This window comes from Rana temporaria, chromosome 1 (assembly GCF_905171775.1).
Source record: "Rana temporaria chromosome 1, aRanTem1.1, whole genome shotgun sequence".
Taxonomy (NCBI): Eukaryota; Metazoa; Chordata; class Amphibia; order Anura; family Ranidae; genus Rana; species Rana temporaria.
The window spans coordinates 324,585,257-324,608,625 of record NC_053489.1 but is presented as its reverse complement, the minus strand read 5'-3'; the positions used below and the strand labels follow the sequence as shown (position 1 = coordinate 324,608,625).

General features: G+C 45.0%; 1 protein-coding gene across 1 annotated transcript; it reads left to right on the top strand.

Moving 5' to 3' along the window:
* The first annotated feature begins 1,879 nt into the window (after positions 1–1,879).
* NDUFB6 (NADH:ubiquinone oxidoreductase subunit B6) lies at positions 1,880–22,956 on the top strand. Its single transcript, XM_040360375.1, has 4 exons — positions 1,880–2,167; positions 7,602–7,691; positions 19,558–19,602; positions 22,808–22,956. The coding sequence occupies exons 1-4, from the start codon at positions 1,988–1,990 to the stop codon at positions 22,883–22,885; spliced, it is 393 nt and encodes a 130-aa protein (XP_040216309.1). The 5' UTR covers positions 1,880–1,987; the 3' UTR covers positions 22,886–22,956.
* The last annotated feature ends 413 nt before the right edge of the window (positions 22,957–23,369 follow it).

Sequence of the window (23,369 nt, the reverse complement as noted above, 5' to 3'; positions counted from 1 at the left end):
ATATATAGTTTGGGGGTTCTAAGTAATTTTCTAGCAAAAAAAACATTTTTAACTTGTAAACACCAAATCGCAGAAAGAGGCTCGGGGCTTAACCACTTCCCGACGGCCGTACGACTATATACGGCCGCAGGGTGGTTCTACTTCTCTGGGGCACCGTGTTTTTACGGCCGCACCTTTCTGCGTTCCCCGAGCGCGCAGCGGGGAACTTCTGTGCTGGCCGTGTCCCTTGGACACAGCCAATCACAGATCGCCGTGAACGGCCAATCAGAGTGGGCGTTTGCTAGGCGATCTGTGCGGCCAATGAGAGATGATCTCATATGTTTACATATGAGATCATCTCTCATTGCCGGTGACTTGTCCTCAATGTTCCCCTATGGGGGAAGTTCCTCCACTGACTGCGCAGGCGTAAACTTCCCGACGGAAATCCCCGAACCTCGCCCGGCATCCAGGCTCATTCTTTAACATCCCCGTGGATTGGAGGATGTTAAAAAAAGAGCCAGGAGGCCGAGCGAGCGAAGTGAGCCGTCCGAGCGCAGCAAGGACGTGAGGCCGACTGGCCACTTACCTCAAAATCCACGTCGCCCTGGATGCCGGCCGCCGTTCGGGGATTTCCGTCAGCAAGTTTGCACCTGCGCAGTGCTTGAAGGAACTTTCCCGATGGCTGGAACCATCTCAGCGCATCAGTTCGCGCATGCGCTGGAACTTCCATGATACATGGAACCAGCATGTCAGATCACCGGCTCTCACAGACAGCGGTGCTGTCAGGGAGAGAGGAGACCGATCTGTGTCTCTTGTACATAGAGACACAGATCGGTCACCTCCCCCAGTCACCCCCCTTCCCCCACAGTTAGAACACTATATAGGGAATCCATTTAACCCCTTCCTCACCCCCTAGTGTTAACCCCTTCCCTGCCAGTCACATTTATACAGTAATTAGTGCATATTTATAGCACTGATCGCAGTATAAATGTGGATTGTGCCAAAAATGTGTCAAAAGTGTCCGATGTGTCCACCATAATGTCGCAGTCGCAATAAAAATCGCAGATCGCCACCATTACTAGTAAAAAAAAAAAAAAAAAAAAAAAAAATTCTGTCCCTTATTTTGTAGGCGCTATAACTTTTGCACAAACCAGTCGCTTATTGCGATTTTTTTTTTTTTTTTTTTTTTACTAAAAATATGTAGAATACGTATCGGCCTAGACTGAGGAAAATAAAAATAAAAAATGAGCTATTTATTATAGCAACAAGTAAAAAATATTTTTTTTTTTCAAAATTGTCGCTCTATTTTTGTTTATAGCGCAAAAAATAAAAACCGCAGAGGTGATCAAATACCACCAAAAGAAAGCTCCATTTGTGGGGAAAAAAGGACGTCAATTTTGTTTGGGAGCCACGTCGCACGTGCAATCGTCAGTTACAGCGACACAGTGCCGAATCGCAAAAAAAGTCCTCTGGGCAGGAAGGGGGTTTAAGTGCCCAGTAAGTGGTTAAATACTACAAAAAGAAAGCTCTATTTGTGTAAAAAAACATTAAAAATGATAGAAAGTTTATTTGGGTGGAGTGTAGCATGGCTGTGCAATTGCCATGTGGCTAATAGCGCTGAAAGCAAAAATTGGCCTTGGCAGGAAGGGGGAAAAAGTGCCCGGTATTGAAGTGGTTAAACGTTTTCACTTCAAAGAGTACTAATAAAAAAAAGACAACGTAAAATAGCTGGATGCATTGAATATGTGAATATTGTGATGAGATTTATACATTTCCTATTAGAATATGAAAGAAAGACCATGCACAGGGGTCTGTCAATGAGAATGCTTTTCCCCACTCTAGCTTGTCACAGCTAGCAATGTAGTACTGATCAATAACCAGCAGAGGGAGCCTGCGCACCTTTCCTGAGCCCGACGTCATTAAGCTGCGCCGAAGTCTTCGAGTGCCCTCTGTGGAGAGCTAAAGGAACAGAGGTGTCGTTTTTGTGGGGAGCTGAGGTCACAAAGACATGGCTTTGAAACCTACAGACGAGAAACTACGGCTGGAGCAGCTGAGGGTTCTGAGGAGGAAATGGTTGAAGGATCAGGAGCTGAGTCCTCGGGAGCCCGTCCTGCCTCCCACCAAGCAGGGTCCAGTGGAGAGATTCTGGAGCAACTTCCTGCGGGAGAAGAGCTTCTGGAGGACCTATGTATGTGACCTGCAGGGGGGGTCTGACAGGGGGGTGGAAGGGATCAGGAATGTGATTGGTTTACCTGCCAGTCTCTGAAATCCCATAGGGAACAGATAGCTGTGTGATCAGACAGCCATGTTTACAATAGAATTCAGGTGGTTACTGTTAGATGGCAGCTGTTTTATGGCTCAGTCACACTTGCCCACACAGGGATGATGTCTGTCAGTGCCTTGTGGGGTGTTTTCTTTTACAAAGAAAGACACCGTTTACCCAACCGCAGGGACGCACAGAGGGCTGCGGCATGGAAATAAGCAGACATGCCTGCAATCTGGAGATGGCATCTGTCGTTCCTGATGTGGAAGCAGCGATCCATCTCGGAGGTCTCACACATCACATACACAGTCAGACGTAGAGATCTCCAGTCAGCAAAGCTCATGCTCCCTGCTGATAGGAGAGTTCCAACCTCGGAATCAGCAGAGGGGTGTGCCTGACCCCTTAATAGAGATCACTGCTTCCACACAGAGAGTAAAGCCTTGTATAATTAATAGAACATTTTTCGGGAGCGCGCCCGCAAGGTAACCCCCTCGGGAGAGCTCTCCTAGGGCACAGGTGTCAAACACAAGGCCCGCGGGCCGAATCCAGGCCATTTCATGTGGCCCTCGCACCTCTCCTGCAGCCCTCCTCTGGTCCTTCTCCAGACCCTTACTTTCAGTTTTCAAGCAATGCATCCAGCTTCTTTCCAGCAGCAGCATAAGGAACTGTGATGTAAGGGAGAGTGGGGGACTAAACTTCTGATGGTGGGGTGGCTCTTGACATCTAATGTAAAGGGGAGGGGATGCGCTGGACATCTAATCTTACAGATACAACCGGCCCTTTTGATGGCAGTCATAATGCTGATGCGGCCCACAATGAAATTAAAGCGGGAGTTCACCCATTTTAAAAAAAAAAAAAAATCTCCCCTTAGCTTCCTGCTCGTTCGGTCTAGGGGAATCGGCTATTTATATTAAAATATGATCCGTACTTACCCGTTTTCGAGCTGCATCTTCTTCCGTCGCTTCCGGGTATGGGTCTTCGGGAGCGGGCGTTCCTTCTTGATTGACATTCTTCCGAGAGGCTTCCGACGGTCGCATCCATCGCGTCACTCGTAGCCGAAAGAAGCCGAACGTCGGTGCGGCTCTATACTGCGCCTGCGCACCGACGTTCGGCTTCTTTCGGAAAATCGTGACGCGATGGATGCGACCGTCGGAAGCCTCTCGGAAGCCTGTCAATCAAGAAGGAACGCCCATTCCCGAAGCCCATACCCGGAAGCGACGGAGAGGATGCGTCTCGTAAACGGGTAAGTACTGCACATATTTTAAATTAAATAGCCGATTCCCCTAGTAAAAACGAGCAGGAATCTAAGGGGGAAAAGTGCCCTCTAAGGGTGAACCCCCGCTTTAAGTTTGACACCCCTGTCCTAGGGGGTTATCTAATGCGGGGAAGAGCCACTGAGGGCCCCCAGAAGAGGAGGATCAGAGCCACTCTGTGCAAAAAGAGCTGCACAGTGGAGGCAAGTATGATATGTTTGTTATTAAATAACAAAACAAAGCTTTAGTATCACTTTAAAGACTAACTTCACCTTTCCAATAGAATAGACTATGCATTTAAAGGGGCCCTCGTGTACAGCATTAAAATGTGCAGCATTAACAAAATATTGCTTAAAGCGGGAGTTCACCCATTTGTAAAAAAAAAAAAATCTCCCCTTAGCTTCCTGCTCGTTCGGTCTAGGGGAATCGGCTATTTGTATTAAAATATGAGCAGTACTTACCCGTTTTCGAGCTGCATCTTCTTCCGTCGCTTCCGGGTATGGGTCTTCGGGAGCGGGCATTCCTTCTTGAGTGACAGCCTTCCGAGAGGCTTCCGACGGTCGCATCCATCGCGTCACTCGTAGCCGAAAGAAGCCGAACGTCGGTGCGGCTCTATACTGCGCCTGCGCACCGACGTTCGGCTTCTTTCGGAAAATCGTGACGCGATGGATGCGACCGTCGGAAGCCTCTCGGAAGCCTGTCAATCAAGAAGGAACGCCCATTCCCGCAGCCCATACCCGGAAGCGACGGAGAGGATGCATCTCGTAAACGGGTAAGTACTGCACATATTTTAAATTAAATAGCCGATTCCCCTAGTAAAAACGAGCAGGAATCTAAGGGGAAAAAGTGCCCTCTAAGGGTGAACCCCCGCTTTAATGTAATGGCTACCCCAGTAAGCAATGGGCAGCATCCCCAAAGCACAGGAGCGAGTACTTTTCTCTTATTCAAAACATGTGCATCCACAGTGCACTGTCTCTCTCCATGTAGTAGGACTCAGCTACTACTACAGGGGGGGGAGAGTGCACTGAACATGCATAGATTTTAAACATGGGAGAGTACACTTCAAATGGGTGGGTTTTTAAAAGGGGAGAGTTTGCTGCGCATTTGCAATACTTGAATGAGTGGCCCCTTAATCGCATAGTCCTATTTTTTTTTATGGTTTTCTTTTTTTTTTTTGGCATTTCTTCCTTTATTTTCACCTAGTGATCTTGAATAACATAGAAACATAGTAGTGTGGCAGCAGAAAAAAATCAAGTGGTGTATTAAGTTTGACAGGCCAATCTGGAGGCGATGAGCTGCGTCTCCGCCACCTGTTTTAACCCTGCAGTTTTAGCTTCCAATTGAAATACTGCCCTTCCGAACTTTTCACAGCCCCCTTTAAAGTGATATTAAACCCCAAAACAAAAGTAAATATATTGCACTTACTTCCTGTCTTTGGTTGTCTCCACTCTGGAAGAAGAAGCAATGAAGTTATCTTCAGGCTGGGGAGACAGTAAGATTAGATGGACTTGACTAACAAAGCCAAATTTCAGATAACACTTTATAAGAAATTGGAGAAAAATATTTTTTTTTCCTTTTGAGATAAAGGTTTTACATACATTTATTACCAGCTGACCATTTTAACCACTTACCGACTGCGCTATAGTCGAATGATGACTACAGTGTGGTCGGCCACTTCTAGCAGGGTGTCATATGACGTCCTCCCGTGATCGCACCCACTGCAGCATGCGGGCAGCGTGCTCTGTAATTGCTGTGTTAATGGGACACAGCCGATCACAGATCGGGGTAAAGGCCCAATCACAGCTGATCACTATGTAAACACAAGCTGGTATCTGCATTCCTTTCATCACATGGACCGGTTAGGTGAGCCGGAAAACTGGCTTGTGTGAAAGATATCTAAACTGATTCAGTGATTATCAGTGCAACCCCAACAGTGCCCATTAGGGCTGCCAATCGGCGTCGCCTATCGGTGCCACCTCATCAGTGCCCACCAGTGCAGTCTCGTCAGGGCACATCAAAATTGTCTGTTTACAACATTTTATAACAAACAACAAACTTTTATTTTTATTTTTTTTAATGTTGGGTCGTTTTTTCGATTATTTAGCAATAAAATAAAAATCCCAGTGGTAATAAAATACCACCAAAAGAAATTTTTTTTTTTTTTTTTTACTAGGAGCCTGCAAAGCATTGTACCCATGATCAGCAGATCGCAGGTGCAATGCAGGGCTCTTGCAGAGTGCAGACTGTCAGTGTTAGCTGTCTGTTCCTACTTCATATGGGCAGGCAACTGCACACTGACCAATTGACTACATAGAGCGTTTAATATCACCCTGCATCCTACACCCTACATCCACAAATCTCTGAATAAATGATGCAGCCAGGTGGGCGGAGTCCCGCACTTCTGCGCTTTTTTTCTTAAATTCTGACGGCGAGTTTGGGGAGACGTTACGCCGCTGGCTGACAACAGGGGACTGGGGGCTGCTGCATCTGTAACATGTTACGGATGTAACATGTTACAAAAGGTGAACTTATCCTTTTAAGGTTTTAAGCCTGTCCCTTCTCTTAAAAGAGAAATTCTAGTTTTCAAAATAACGATATGTACTCAACTAGGTGGATGCAGCATTGGTCCCCCACTGGCTCTAAACTGAGCAATCGGACAGACAGCTGATTGCTCAGTCTTCAGTGAGAAGAGAGACGACGACGACTGTCAGTCAGCAGCGCTCTACTCTGCCCCTCTAGTGCTCACTGGAGCGCTGGGCTGTGGGGGGGGGGGGGTTAGAGTAGCTGGCTCAGGCTCTCGGTAGCTCTCTGGCAGTGTGGATCATTGAAGTTGGGATCCCTCAAGTCTGGACCAGCTGAGTGATGTCAGCTGGCAGCAGACTTTAGCCTGCTGTTGGCTGAATCTGGGTCACTGGAGTGCACTTCTCCTATAAGACTGTATGTACTAAGTTTCAGAAGTCTTCCCTCGGTATTCTAGGCACAGTATCTAATGAGGGCTAACTAAAGATCTACATTATATAGGGAATTTAGGGCCTCCTCTCACTTGCTGGTTATGCGCCCCAGAATTCTGTTTGCTTTCCGCACACCCTTGCCACACTGTTTTGCTATTTTGAAATCTTGCATCTAAAATAGGCACCCCCATTTTATTTTCCTCTTTTGTAGATCTAGCTAACATTGCACCCCCCCCCCCCCCCCCCCCCCCAGTGCAGAATCATGATAAAATCCTTCTTGATCTGTCAGTATCACAGAGGAGGGGACGGAAAACTGCATTTGGAACTCTTGTACAATGTGTGAGAGCTGATTGGAAGACAAGGGACACACCTTCCCCCTCCACACATGGCACAGGAGTGAAGGAAGGATACAAAGCTGTGTTCTGAATAGACAAGCTGTGTGTGGAGAACTTGTCAGAAGTGATTAATGCTGATGACTGAGGAACGACACACCAGAGAGAAATGGCTCTTGGAGCTTTAGAGAGAGACGAGTAAACACTACAGATATATGTGCTTTGTTCAGATTTCATTTCATGAGGTTTAAACATAAATACGCCCTTCTTATACTTGCCTGAGCCCCATCTCAGTCCAGTGATGTGCATGAGCGAGAGAGAAAGCCACACTGTATGAATGGACAATGTCCATTAACAGGAGTGCGGCTTGGGAGTTAACCTGCTCGAGTGCCCCCATAGCAAGAGGCTTGCTAATAGGGGCAATCGCTGGGGGAAGGAACCAAGACCACCGATGGGGGACCCAAAAAGAAGAGTATCGGGGGTTCTCTCTGCAAATCCCTTGTACATCGCAGGTAAGGTATAACATGTTTGTTATTTAAAGAAAAAAAATGACAACCTTTTATAATGACTCAAAATGTTTGCTACTAAAAGGACCTTAACACCCCCCTGTACATGTCTTGCTGCCCCATTCATTACTATGGATGCGCCTACAGGACACTGCAATGATGTAGGGACAGGTGGATGGAACCACAGGAACTAGTGAAATTTCAATTACCTAAATGTTACACATTTTGGAAAAGTTGTAGAGTTTAAACATGCTGTTTTTTGGATAAACAATTAAAAAATGTTTTCTAATGTGTTTTTTTTCTGTTTTGTTTTTTAGACTTATAAAACATACAATTTTGGCAAAACATCTGCAAAAATTTTAGCCCTAACATGGGTTATACATTACGTCCTGAAGTACCACCTGATGGTAATATTCTAATGAAATGTTATCTGGCATGAAATTGTAAGAGTTGTTTTTTGTTTTCTTAAGAGCCCTTTCACACTGAGTCGTGGGCCGTGTTAGCGGTAAAGCGCTGCTAGTATTAGCAGCGTTTTAGCGGCGCTATTCAGCTAATAGTGACTGTTTTTAACCCCGGCCAACGGCCAAATAAAGGGTTAAATGCCCCCTAAAAGCGCTGCTGTGCTTTGCAGGTGCTTTGGCAGCGGTGTGGTGGAGGATCGGTGTATACACCACTCTAAAGATGCTGCTTGCAGGACTTTTTCTAACATCTTGCAAGCGCACAGCTCCAGTGTGAAAGCACTCTGGCTTTTACACTGGGGCTGCATGGGAGTCATTTTTCAAGCGCTTTACAGGTGCTATTTTTAGCCCTTTAGCACCTGAAAAACTCCTCCGGTGGCAAAGGGGGGTCTAAGAGCTCTTTCACACAGGTGTCCTGATCAGATCCATGTGTAAGTTTTCAGGTGGATCTGAATGGAGACTCCATGTCAGTTTATGTGCAGGCAGATGTAAATGGACAGTACATACAATTACCTCCGAGTTCTCCTCAGTCGACCTTCCGTATTTTCTGACCTAATCATGACGAATCTGAGGTAAATGGATGTAAATTATGCACGTCTGGCTGCCTGTAGGCCTAACATAAGTCTGTTAAAGAGGAAGTAAACCCATTGCCTGTCATTATTGTAAAAATCTTCTAAACCATGCAGGTTTAGGAGATATTTCTTGCACGTACAGGTAAGCCTTAATCTAGGCTTACCTGTAGGTGCAAGTTGTGTGGCTGGGTTTACAACCACTTTAAGCGCCATCAGAAAAACCCTGAACAGACACAAAGCCCACAGATGTGACATTACATATGAATTGATTTTCATTCAGTAGGGGTGCTGTTCAGATTCCCTGCTGATTAGAAGGGACATGCCCTGTGTGAAAGGGGCCTAAGAATTGCCTTTCCCCAGTGTCTTTAGTTCTATTGGTGATAAAAAAAATCATTCAGAGACTGTCATGAGACGCGTTGATTAGAGTTCTCATTTTTACTTCCTAAATTTTAATGCTTTTGTGTACTTTTTACGCACAAATAATATTGTAAAGAATTTAAAGTGGTTCTAAGGCTTCATTCAGACGAGGCAGACGCCGTCGATACGGAGTCCACCAGCTCAGCGGAAGATCTCTCCGCTGAGCTGGCAGATGAGAGGTCCCTCTCTGTTCACTGAGTGGGGGGGGGGGGGGGGGGGCTTGTCGAGCACCGCTGTCTACTATGGAGAGATCTGATGAAAACAGACAGCATGTCTGTTTTCATCCGATCCGCCATGGACGGATGGCGATGTATCGCCATGCGTCTGATTTTATTGGGTCGGATGTCAGCGGACATGTCACTGCTGACATCTGACGCGCCATAGGCTTGCATGGAGCGGCCATTCAGGTCCGCCGACAAAACTGACAGGCGAACCTGAACGGTCAGACCGTGTGAAAGGAGCCTAAAGGTTCTTTTTTGTTATTTAAAAAAAACATGTTATACTTACCTCCTACTGTGCAGCTCGGTTTGCACAGAGTGGCCCCGATCCTCGTCTTCTGGGGGTCCCTTGGCTCCTCCCCACATCAGCTAACCCCCGTGGGAAGCGCTCTCCCAAGGGGGTTAGTGTGCAGGCACGCTCCAGTGATGCAGTCTGTGGCTATAGCCGACAACTGAATAACTCGGCCCCCCGGTGCGTCGCATCATTGATTTTATTGACCGCAGCGAGAGTCAATGGCTGCGCTGCTATCAATCGTCCAATGAATGAGCCGAGAAGAGCCGAAAAGCCCTGTCGAAGCCTGCGTTTTCACGGCACTGGATTTTCGAGGGCTTGGGTAAGTAAACGGGGGGGGCCTGGGGGCCCGCCAATCGTCTGATGTTTTTTCACCTTTATGCATAGAATGCATCCCTCCCGCACTATAGGATAACAGCCGAGCAGCTAAAACGATACCAAGGTGATGTCTTCAGCTGCAGGCAACCCCTCCCGGTATAACCTCTTCAAGCCGAGAAAGCATATTTGCGTACGGTCCACGTGAAGGGGTTAATGTTTCTGTGTACACTGTGTGAAACTGTATCAAGACGTTTACAGCCCATGGCACTGTAGCTAATCTCTCTAGACATGGTCGAAAGAGGAAAAATGTCAAATTAACGTTTGCAAAAACTTAACTGAGGAAGCCAAAATCATTTTGGGACAATGTGCTATGGACAGACAAAAATGAAATGACAGCTTTTTGGTAAAGCCCATCACCTTTAAAGAAAAGAATGCAGTCAGACATGGTGGTTGCTTTGCTGCTTTGGGTACTGGATGTCTTGATCATGTGCATGGTATTATGAAATGTGAAAACTACCAAAGAATTCTGGTGTGCTATGTAGGGCCCAGTGTCAAAGTTGGGTCTCCATCAGAAGTCATGGGTCTCGCAGCAGGATAATGAACCAAAGCACATGTCAAAAATCACCCAGAAATGGTTTAACCACTTGCCGGCCAGCCGCCGTCATTATACTGCACGATCCCGCGAACCGTCGTAGCTGTACGTCGGTCCCATTAAGCAGAGTGGTAGGCGGGGGTGCTGATGCTCGTGACCGGCAGTCGTGATGACTGCCAGCCATGCGCCATTGCGGGCATGAGAGGCAGAATGTGTGTGTGTGTGTGTGTGTGTGTGTATATACACACATATCCCTGTCCTGTGAGGAGAGACAGATCTAATAGCTAGGAACCACGATCTGTCATCTCCTATAGTGAGTCCCCTCTCCCCATAGTTGGAACACAGTTAACCCCTTGATCGCGCTCTCTAGTGTTAAAAAAAATAATAATAAAAATGCCATAAATCTTTCCCCTATTCTGTAAACGCTTTTGCACACACCAATCCAATATACGCTTATTGCAATTTTTTTTTACCAAAAATATGTAGAATACATATCGGCCTAAACTGAGAAAATGTTGTATTTTTTTTTTTTTTTTTTTGTTTATAGCGCAAAAAATAAAAACCACAGAGATGATTAAATACCACCAAAAGAAAGCTCTATCTGTGTGAAAAAAAGTTTTGTTCATTGTTTGGGTACAGCATCGCACGACCGTGCAATTGTCAGTTAAAGCGACACAGTGCCGTATCGCAAAAAATGGCCTGGTCATTGAGCAGCCAAATCTTCTGGGCCTGAAGTGGTTAAAGTTGTCGTAAACTTGGGGGGGGGGGGGGGTGCCTGGTAGACAAAAGCATAATGAGCTAGTATACACCGCATTATTAGGAGATATTCATGGTACCTACAGGTAAGCCTTATTATAGGCTTACCTGTAGGTAAAAGTGGAGTGACAGGGTTTACATCCTCTTTAACCTCTTGACCACTGGGCACTTAAACCCCCTTCCTCACCAGACCAATTTTCAGCTTTCGGTGCTCTCACAATTTGAATGACAATTACTCAGTCATACAACATTGTACCCATTTGAAATTTTTGTCCTTTTTTTCCACACAAATAGAGCTTTCTTTTGGTGGCATTTGGTCACCTCTGGGTTTTTTATTTTTTGCGCTATAAAAGAAAAACGACAAAATTCTGTAAAAAATAAAAACTAGTTTCTGTCATATTAGCATGTTATTTCTCACACACACAGCATATGCATACCACAAATTACACCCCAAAACCCATTCTGCTATTCCTCCCGAGTATGGCGATACCACATGTGTGAGACTTTTACACAGCGTGGCCACATACAGAGGCCCGACATGCAGGGAGCACCATCAGGCGTTCTGGAACACCCAGGCCAATTCTGACATTTCTCTCCTACATGGAAAAATCATCATTTATTTGCTAGAAAATTACATAGAACCCCAAAACATTATATATGCTTTTTTAGCAAAGACCCTAGAGAATACAATGGCGGCCGTTACAACTTTTTATCTTGCATGGTATTTTCGCAGAAATTTTTTGAACGCGTGTTTTTAAAAAAAAAAGTTTTGTGCGTATAAAAAAAAAACAGTAAAGTTAGCCCAATTTTTTTTCATAATGTGAAAGATGAAGTTACGTCGAGTAAATAGATACCCAACATGTCACACTTCAAAATTGCGCACACTCATGGAATGGCGCCAAACTTCGCTACTTAAAAATCCCCATAGGCGACGCTTTAATTACTTTTATTGGTTACATCTTTTTAGTTACAGAGGAGGTCTAGGGCCAAAATGATTGCTCTCGCTCTAACGTTCGCAGCGATACCTCACATGTGTGGCTTGAACACCGGTTTCATATGTGGGCGGGACTTGCGTATGCGTTCGCTTCTGCATGCGAGCACATGGGGACAGGGGCGCTTTAAAAAAATGGGTATTGCAGAGTATCGTGGGGGGTATTGCAGAGTATCGTGGGGGGTATTGCAGAGTATCGTGGGGGGTATTGCAGAGTATCGTGGGGGGTATTGCAGAGTATCGCGCGGGGTATTGCAGAGTATCGCGCAGGGTATTGCAGAATATTGGGGTATTGCAGAGTATCGCGCAGGGTATTGCAGAGTATTGGGGTATTGTGCAGGGATAGCTGAGCTGGGATGGCTGGATCTGTGACTGCAGTTGTCACAGATCCAGCCCTCAGTGCTGCTGCTGACACCCGCTCCCCCCCCCCCCCTCCTCTCACACTGTACCGAACGGTACAGAAAGGAGAGGGAGGAACCGGCGCTCACGGATGATTCCAGGAGCGCGCCCCAGGGGGCGTGCAAGTGGAGGATTCTGGGAGGACGTCCCAGGGACGTCCTCCCAGAACAACTCGACCGCGCTGTAGCAGTAAAATGCCTATGGCGCGGTCGGCAAGTGGTTAAGACAAAGTGCTGGAGAGTACTGAACTGACTCATTAGTCCAGATCTAAATCCCATAGAGCACCTGTTGGGGAAAACGAACCTTCTAATCTGAGAGGCCTGGAAAAGTTGGCGAAAGAAGAGTGGCCAGAAATTCCAGTAGAGAGGTGTAAGAAACTCATTGATGGTTACAGGAAGAGATTGATTTCAGTTATTTTTTTTCCAAGGGGTGTGCTACCAAATATTAAATTGAGGCTGCCAATACTTTTGTCCAGTCCATTTTTGGAGGTTTTTTTTGTTGAATGTGTCAGATTGCCTAAACATTTGTAATTGCAACAATTTTTTGGGCGACGTGATGCATTATCTGACAGAAATGCAAGGGTGCCAACATTTTTGGCCATGAGTGTATAAATGTACATTGTCTGGGCACAGGTTTACTTTAACCACAAATAAATTGTAACCACTTCAGCTCCAGAAGATTTGGCTGCTCGATGGCTTTAACTGACAATTGCGCGGTCGTGTACTGCTGTATCCAAACAAAATTGATGAGCTTTCTTTTGGTGGTGTTTGATCATCTCTGTGGTTTTAATTTTTTGCGCTATAAACAAAAAAAAGGAGCAAAAACTTTGAAAAACACAAGATTTTGTATTTGTTTGCTGTAATAAATATCCCCCCCCCCAAAAAAAAAAAGAATTTCTCTCAGTTTAGGCTGTTTTTTTCTACATATTTTTGGTAATCGCAACAAGCGTATATTGATTGGTTTGCACAAAAGTTATAGCATCTACAAAATAGGCAAAAGATTTATGGCATTGTGTGTGTGTGTGTGTGTGTGTGTATATATATATATATGTGTATATATATATATATATATATATATATATATATATATATATATATATATATATATATATATATATATATATATATATATATATATATATATATATATATATATATATATATATAGACACATTTTTTGGGACCATTGACAATTATACAGCAATCGGTGCTATAAAAATGCACTAATTACTGTGTAAATGTCACTGGCAGGGAAGGGGTTAACGCTAGGGGTGATCAAGGGGTTTTCTGTGTTCATTAGTGTGTGTTCTAACTGTAGGGGGGATGGGACTGACTAGAGGAGATGACAAGTCGCTGTTCCTAGCTAGTAGGAACTTGTGATCTGTATCTCCTCTCATTACAGAACTGGGATGTGTGTGTTTACACACATGCACGCACGTCCCTGTTCTGGCTCTCGTGGCCGGCAGTCATTGCGTCCGCCAGTCATTGCGTCCGCCAGTCATTGCGTCCGCCAGTCACACAAATCGACAGCCCCGCATTGCAGCGTGCCTGCTATTCCGCTTAAAGGAGTCGACGTACAGCTAGGACGGCTTGTGGGATCGTGCCGACCTACCGCAGTATAATGACGGTGGCTGGTTGACAATCGGTTAAATATCGCTGCTCCAAATACTGTGTGAAATAAAGTTTGCAATGACCACCATTTTAGTCTCTAGGGCAGGGGTGCCCAACCTTTTGAAGAGCAAGGGCCATTTAAGCGAATTGGTAACCGGTCGTGGGCTACAATGAGCGGAGCGGGTGGATGGCAGCCCACTCTACTCTATAGAGCCCACTCTACTCTCAGCATACCAAATTCACAGGTAATAGAAGTCTATGGCTCAGTGCAGGTAACCCACAAGTGCACTTTTCTGCACCTGCGGATCAGTTTGAAAGCAGCCCAGTAACCACTGCAGAACAGATATGTCCATATATACACTGTGATTTTAGTAATAAACTTACCCATAATAACAGTATTCTGTTTTATTCCATCCCAGAGCAGGAGGTCGCGGGTCACTTCAGAGGGCTCTGCAGGCCACTGGTTGGGCACCCCTGCTCTAGGGCCTCTGCTAAAAATTGTTTTAATGTTTTGGGGTTCTAAGATATTTTTTAGAAGAAAAAAAAATAGATTTTTACTTGGTCTCTCACAAAAGTAAGTACACCCCTCACATTTTTGTAGCTATTTTATTACGTCTTTTTCCAGGACGGTTTTCGTCAGAATTGATGATGGAAGTGAAGGGGGCAAGCTGACCTCTTTTTACACCCACTGGAGTTTTGCACTTTACAGTTATTTTAAACAGGAAACGGAGCATGTATGGTGAAATACACTATTTGGAAATCCATTGGACTGTTTATATGTTGAATTATAAAAGCAGAGTTGTTCTGTCACATTGGCAAACCTGTGAGATCAGCACGTTTGCCACTGCTTTTAAGATTCAACATCTAAACAGTCCGTCTGATTTCTATATACTGTATTTCACCTTATAAGCTGTGTTTTTCCTGTTTAAAAATAACTGAAATGCAAAACTCTGGTGGGTGTAACAAGATGTCCGCTTGCCCCCTTCTCAGTGTATCGTTGCTGTGGAGGAGTGTGGGGTGTAGCCAAATGGCGGCGACGGAACTTCACTTCCATGTCTGATGGAACATTGGCTTACAGAGAGATGGGCTCATAAAACACATGATCAACATTATGAAAGACAGCCCAGAGGCAGTAGCCCCTCAGTATTTGTGTTTCTTCCGGCCAGATAGGAACTCTGAAGAAATTGTTTTTTTTTTTTCCTCCGGCCTTCATGCTAGGTGGCAGGGGCCTCCCGGCTACAGCATCCCAGAACAGGGGCAGTGAACCTGGGGAGGCAGGTAGCTCGGGCTTTATTGGACTGCCCTGGAAAGGGAGTTTTGAATTTTTACTCCAGGGGACCCTCTTTCTCCACTGGAGTCTGGTCGGCAGCATGCCTGTAGATTCAGGTACACTGGCAGTGTGGAATTGTGACTCGGGTGAGTCTTCCAGGGGACAGTACAGACTTATGGAGTCCTGAAGGTCATGCTTTGCTCAATAGCGTAGCGGTCTGCGCTCCTACCTTGAAAGCAGAGTGGAGGAAGTGGCTTGGCAGCCATGTTTTTGGTAGCAAACACTGACCTGGTGGTTAGAGCTACAAGCTCCATGCACTGTTCCAGGGGAGGCATTCGATCCATAGTGCCAGACCAGGATCCTCACTGCTCGACCTCTCAGGGCTACAGAGAAGATGGTGGAAGCCATTTTGTCACACGCTGGTAAATCACCAGGGGGAGACCGTAAGCAAGAAAGCAGGTCTGGGACACCTGCAGACTCTGGCCCAAAGGTAAGAAAGAGGCAAATGGGGGTTCCTCTTTTCTTGCTTCTTGGTGAAGGTGGGCACCAGGGGTTTTGAGATGATTCTCTGTATTATCCACAGACCAACAGGGCTGGTCTGGGGAGTCTTGCTGTGTGTGTATCCTCTTTTTTTCCCTACTAGTGGTGGGGCTTCATTTGGGTCTCCCTAGGTGGCTGGGTGCTGGTCATGGGGTGATTGTCTGCACCTTGTCTCTCTTTGTAAAAGGTTCATTCCGCCTTGTTCACTGTACCCCTACCCATTCACCTGGGTAAAAAGTGTAAAAAAATAAAACACACTACACAGGTTTTTTAAGTAATTTATAAGGCAGCTCCGGTAGTCTCTTCCAACTTCTCCTCCCCTCTCCGGTTCTTCTCCCCTCTGTCTTCTGCTGGGTCTCCTCCAATATCTTCTGCTCTTTTGCTTGCTCTTCCCCGATCTTCTCCGTTGTCTTCTTCCGATGTTGACACAACGCTCTCGCCCGCTCTAATGCTGGGTGCGTGGTGTGCCACTACTTATATTGGCATGGGGCAGGGTCACCGGAGGCCTGCCCCTTATGATGTCACCACCCATCATGCCAATCTAGCTGGATAATTACTAGGGCCTATTCTATAAATGTCCATGGGTATCTCATTGAATGAGCATTGTGTGGGGTGAGATCTATAGATTGGAGATCAACCTCTAGTTTGCTTGTTCTGTTCCGGAGCCCAAATAAAGGCAAGAAGATGTCAAAATATTACTATTACAAAGTGATTGAAATAGGCAATGATGGAAGCCTACTAGGCATCATTGCTGTTTCCTCTGGAAAACATCAAAGCTCAATCAGACAGAGGAGGAGCCATTTCTTGGACTGGAAAGGTCAGGGCTTCTTCTCCCCAGATCTTTGATACTGCATCCGGGTCCAGCTTCCAAACCTTCATAAATATTATTGATTGGGCCTGTTCTCTAACCAGAAACAGGCTGTCGGGAGAAAGGTGCTTAAAGCTGTGGTCCCGCCCTGATCATGTAGTTCTATTTTGTCCTCTCTGTAAGCCGTCCTGGAAGATGACTTGGGAAAACAAGAGTTATTACCTGTTGCCTTGTTTTCCAGGAATCTTCCAGGACGGCGTCAGTTCCCTCCCTTGGTTTTATAAGTATAATGATGTAATTGTAAGCTGGTTGCGCTAATGTGAGTTTTTTATTTTATCTTGCCTTTTGGTTATTTATTATTACTGATGGGCTACTTTGTGGGCTGTCTTTTATAATGTGGATCATGTATTTCCTGTGCTAGGTGGGAGGAGCCTATCTCTCTGTAAGCTGTCCTTGATAATGAGTTAACAGGTAAAAACTCTTGTTTTCATGTGACAACACTGAAGAAATTACACTTTGCTACAATGTAAATTAGTGAGTGTACAGATTGTATAACAGTGTAAATTTGCTGTCCCCCCAAAATAACTCAACACCCTAATGTCTGGCAACAAAAGTGAGTATACCCCTAAGTGAAAATTTCCAAATTGGGCCCAATTAGCCACTTTCCTTCCCCGGTGTCATTTAACTCATTAGTGTTACAAGGTCTCAGGTGTGAATAGAGAGCAGGTGTGTTAAATTTATCACGCTCATACTGGTCACTGGAAGTTTAACATGGCATCTCATGGCAAAGAACTCTCTAAGGATCTGAAAAAAAGAATTGTTGCTCTACATAAATATGGCCTAGGCCAGCGATGGCGAACCTTGGCACCCCAGATGTTTTGGAACTACATTTCCCATGATGTTCATGCTCTCTGCAATGTAGTTGAGCATCATGGGAAATGTAGTTCCAAAACATCTGGAGTGCCAAGGTTTGCCATCCCTGGCCTAGGCTATAAGAAGATTGGCAAGACCCTGAAACTGAGCTGCAGCACGGTGGCCAAGACCATACAGCGGTTTAACAGGACAGGTTCTACTCAGAACAGGCCTCGCCATGGTCAACCAAAGCGGTTGAGTGCACATGCTCGGCGTCATATCCAGAGGCTGTCTTTGGGAAATAGACATATAAATGCTGCCAGCATTGCTACAGAGGTTGAAGCAGTTGGGGTCAGCCTGTCAGTGCTCAGACCATACGCCGCAGAAGGAAGCCTCTTTTAAAGATGATTCACAAGAAAGCCTGCAGTTTGCTGAAGACAAGTAGACTAAGGACATGGATTACTGGAACAATGTCCTGTGGTCTGATGAGACCAAGATAAACTTATTTGGTTCAGATGGTGTCAAGCGTGTGTGGTGGCAACCAGGTGAGGAGTACAAAGACAAATGTGTCTTGCCTACAGTCAAGCATGGTGGTGGGAGTGTCATTGTGTGGGGCTGAGGGAACCATGAATGCCAACATGTACTGTGACATACTGAAGCAGAGCATGATCCCCTCCCTTCAGAGGCTGGGGCCCAGGGCAGTATTCCAACATAATGACCCAAAACACACCTCAAAGTTGCCTTGCTAAAGAAGCTGAGGGTAAAGGTGATGGATTGACCAAGCATGTCTCCAGACCTAAACCCTATTGAGCATCTGTGGGGCATCCTCAAACGGAAGGTGGAGGAGCGCAAGGTCTCTTGACATCCACCAGCTCTATGATGTCATCATGGAGGAGTGGAAGAGGACTCCAGTGGCAACCCGTAAAGCTTTGGTGAACTCCATGCCCAAGAGGGTTAAAGGGGGTGTAAAGGTAAAAAATTCCCCTAAATGGCTTCCTTTACCTTAGTGCAGTCCTCCTCAACTTACCTCATCCTTGGTTTTTGCTTTTAAATGTCCTTATTTCTTCTGAGAAATGCTCACTTCCTGTTCTTCTGTCTGTAACTACACACAGTAATGCAAGGCTTTCTCCCTGGTGTGGAGTGTCGTGCTCGCCCCCTCCCTTGACGGGGGAGGGGGCGAGCAGAAGAGTCAGGACGCTCACTAACACACAGCTCCTTTCTCTATCTGCAAAGTAGAGAGCGTCCTGACTCCTTTCCCCCTCCCCCTCAAGGGAGGGGGCGAGCATGACACCCCACACCAGGGAGAAAGCCTTGCATTACTGTGTGTAGTTACAGACAGAAGAACAGGAAGTGAGGATTTCTCAGAAGAAATAAGGACATTTAAAAGCAAAATGGAAGGATGAGGTAAGTGAAAGGAGGACTGCACTAAGGTAAAGGAAGCTATTTAGGGGAAAAAATGTTTACCTTTACAACCCTTTTAAGGCAGTGCTGGAAAATAATGGTGGCCACACAAAATATTGACACTTTGGGCCCAGTTTGGACATTTTCACTTAGGGCCAGTTCACACCAGACACAGTTCCGTACAGTTTTGTGTGCATTTTTTCTGCACTAAAAATGCATGCACAGCGTTTTCCATGTATTCCAATGGCTCTAGTTCACACCATGCAGTCAGTTTCCGGTGCAGAAACTGACCGGTAACTGACTGCATGGTGTGAACTAAAGCCATCATTAAGCACTAGACGTTAGTGCGAAACGCGTTAGCTTTGTATCCCTCTGTTTGCTGTGATTTGTAGTGCTTTTTATCCTTTTACCAATAAAGTTTTTTTTGGAGTGTGGCTGTCCATATATTTTCCTCCCTATTAGAGCTATTGGAATACATGGAAAACGCTGTGCATGCATTTTTTTTTTTGTGCAGAAAAAATGCAAACGGAACTGTGTCTGATGTGAACTGACACTTATAGGTGTACTCACTTTTGTGAGATACTGCATATGTGAGAAGTTTCAGAATTGACCCGGTAGGCAAGTGGTAAAAGATCCAGGGAAAGAAAAATGGTATAGGGGTATCAAAATGAATGGTCTGGCTGTAACAGGTTCTCATGAATGATGGTGTGATATTGGAAATATATATGAATCTTAACGGATGTAAAGTAAATTAAGCTAATAGGTATTCTCTGTTTTAGGAAACGCCCTATGCTGTCACCTTTGAAAGGCCTGCCTTGTATCCTGTAAGTATTGACCACCGGTTCATAGAAGGGTCAGGTTTTATCCTAAAGAAATAATTTTCTAATGATGTCACAGGAACCCCTATGCTCCTTAATATGAAGCTTCGGGGCAAGCAAGTAAATACACTGATACTAATTATCTTCTTATAATGGAAGATGGAATGGATTATAAATAATTGGTAATACACCAGCCAGCTGTAATTTATGCAGGTTCTGCTGAAGGTTTTTTTCAGGCTATAGGTAGAGAAGCGACCTAGTAAGTTGCAAAGTGTTTTTTTTATGTCAGTGTGGCTTTTAGTCTTCCCAGTGTATGTGTAAACGTAATATATTAACACATTTTAAATCATGTATTGTGTGTATGTCATTAACTCCTATCAAATGTAATCAAAAATAAATTGTATATTTCACATAGTAGTATATGTGAGGGAGTTGAAACACACTCCCAGTGTTGTAAATGGACGTGATCTTTTCACAAGTAACCAGTCGTGGTTCAGATGAATGTGAAACCAATTTATCAGTGCTCCTAATAAGTGTAAGGGAGTTGAGAGCAAGCTCCCAATATTATAAAATACAGTGCTATATAAACAACTCTGATATAATTCATGCACATCGCGTCACGATTTTCCGAAAAAGTAGCCGAACGTTGGTGCACAGGCGCCGTATAGAGCCGCGCCGACGTTGGGCTTCTTTCGGCTACTCGTGACGCGATGTATGTGACCGTCGGAAGCCTGTCAATCAAATAGGAACGCAAGTCCTGAAGACCATACCCAGAAGCGGCGGAGAAGATCTATCTCTAAAACGGTAAGTACTGCTTCGATTTAAAAAAAAAACACCCGATTCCCCTTGACAAAACGAGCCTCAATCTAATGTTAAAAAAAAATGTTGTGTGAACTCCCGCTTTAAAGTCTTCATACCTCTCAATGTTGCACATTTTGTCATGTTGCAACCAAAAACGAAAATGGATTTTATGTGATGGACAAACAAAGTGGCTCACAATTGTGAAGTAGAAGGATAATGATAAATGGTTTTCAATTTATTTATTTTTTTACAAATAAATATCTGAAAAGTGTGGCGTGCATTTGTATTCAACCTCCTTTTACTCTGATACCCCTAACTAAAATCTAATGGAACCAAATGCCTTCAGAAGTCACCTAAATAGTAAATAGCGTCCACCTTTGTGTAATTTTAATTTCAGTATAAAGGCCGGATTCACACTTGTACGACAAACGCTCCGACATTGGTAGCTCATGTCACGTGAAAATAAATGTTTCCCTATGAGAGCCGTCTTAACTGGTCTGACACTAGTCGGTCCGACTTTGAAAATGTTCACAGGTTTTTAAAGTAATTTTATTAGGGCAGCTCCGGCATCGATTTTATTTATTTTATTTTCTTTCCTCTCCGCTGATGTCTATTGCCCCCTCCGGTTTTTCTGCTTCTGCCGGATCTTCTCCCTCTGTTGTTCTTCCGATGTTGACTCGACGCTCTCTCCCGCTCTAATGCTGGGTGCGCAGTATGACACTTTTATTGACATGGGGCAGGGTCACCGGGTGATGTCATTCGGAGGCCTGCCCCTTTATGATGTCGCCACATAAAGGGAAGTGATGTCATAAGGAATGGACCTCAAGTGACCCCGCCCCATGCCAATATAAGTAGTGGCACACCGCGCACTCAGCATTAGAGCAGGAGAGGGCATTGAGTCAACATCAGAAGAAGACAGCGTAGAAGACCTAGCAGAGGCAGAAGACAGCAGACGGAGGGAGAAGAACTGGAGAGGGCTAGAAGACATCGGTGGAGAGGGGAGAATAAATCGAAAGCGACGCTGGAGGTGCCTTAATAAAATTCTTTAAAATCTGTGTATAGGGTTTTTATTTTTGACACTATTTTTTATGAATGTATAGGGGAACAATGTACCCCATACTGGTTCGCATAGGGTGGGGGCCCACTTGTTAAAAGGGGCTTCCAGATTCCGATAAGCTCCCCTCCCGCAGACCCCGACAACCAACAGCCAGGGTTGTTGGGAAGAGGCCCTTGTCCTCATCAACATGGGGACAAGGTGCTTTTGGGGTGGGGGGTGCAGGGCCCTCCTGCCCCAAAGCACTAACCACCACATGTTGAGGGCATATGGCCTGGTACGGTTCAGGAGGGGCGCTCGCTCATCACCACCTACTTTCCTGACCTGCTGGGCTGTGTGCTTGGATAAAGGTCTGGTATGGATTTGGGGTGGGTTTCTCTTAAAAATCCATACTAGACCAAAGGGCCTGGTATGCTCTTGTGTGTGTGTTTTTTTTTTTTTTTTTTTTACATTTTGCTTTGAGTTCCTCCTAAAAATTCCTACCAGACACAGTGCCTGGTATTGTTCAGAATCAAAGTCTGATCCCTGTTCATTGAAATCGGATCCACAGTTGTAACTGTGGTGTTGTACCAGTGTGAACCTGGCCAAATACAGTGGTATTGTGAAGCCCTCAGAGATTTGTTAGAGAACCTTAGTAATCAAATGGCATTACAAAGACCAAGGAACACTCCAGACAGGTCAGGCTTAAAGTTGTGAAGAAGTTTAAAGCAGGGTTAGGTTATACAAAAATATCCCAAGCTTTTGAACATCTCGCAGAGCACTGTTCAATCCATCATCCGAAAATGGAAAGAGTATGGCATAACTGCAAACCTACCAAGACATGGCCGTTCACCTAAACCGACAGGCTTGGCAAGGAGAGCATTAATCAGAGAAGCAGCCAAGAGGCCCATGGTAACTCTGGAGGAACTGCAGAGATCCACAGCTCAGGTGGGAGAATCTGTCCACAGGACAACTATTAGTTGTGCACTTCACAAATCTGGCCTTTATAGAAGAGTGGCAAGAAGACATTGTTGAACGCATAATGATGCAGCAATTTTACATGGAAGTGCGAGCGGATACCTTATTTTGACAGGTATCCGCGACCACCCCAAAAGGTGCCGAATAGGGCAGCTGGGGGGGGGGGGGGGCGCAAACAAGCAGGGCTTCCCTTTTTGGGTGGAGCTTTGCTCTAAGTAGCAAGTGTCTTGAATATTTCTGTATTTCAGACTCAAGCAGTTAGCAATAATGTTAATAACAGCAGAGTAAGCCTGATCCATGTGGATATTGGCACAGGTGAGGAATCTGAGGTAGAGAGAGGTGTTATTATAAACTGCCACTTAAATTTACTATATTAACTATGTCTGTTTCTCAACATAGGGTGATATCATCAGAGAGACTGGAGAAGTTATTCCACCCATAGAGGAACCAACAAGCGGTCATCATCACCACCACTAAGACAGAAACTTGTTATGTTTTAATATAAATGTGTGGTCAAAAGTATAATATAGAATAAAATGTTAATTATACCTGTTTGTCACAATATGAGATTTGTGCATCTAAAGGTTGCCAATTGGTAACCCTTGTTTATGCCCCAAAGAAATAATGAAAAGGGAGGAGAAAATACCCTCCAGCTGGCTGAGACAGGTCAATTACTGCGGCAAATCCTGTTTTCTTTTTACCCAATAAAAGATGACTAAACTTTGGTTCCAGTGGGGGTGCCACTGCTGCAAGTTCTCAGCAAGTCCCTGCATAGAAAATGTAATTTGTTCCTATAGAGAGGCTATCGCACATCAAATGGTACAATGTACTTGTGTTAAAGAGTATCCCGTTCTTTGTATTGCTTCCTTTATTTGAATTACCTGGTGATCCTGCTTTCCTATTATAAATTGACCACACTAGGCATGAGAGCACATCCTTCCCAGCGTGGTCAGTTTTATGC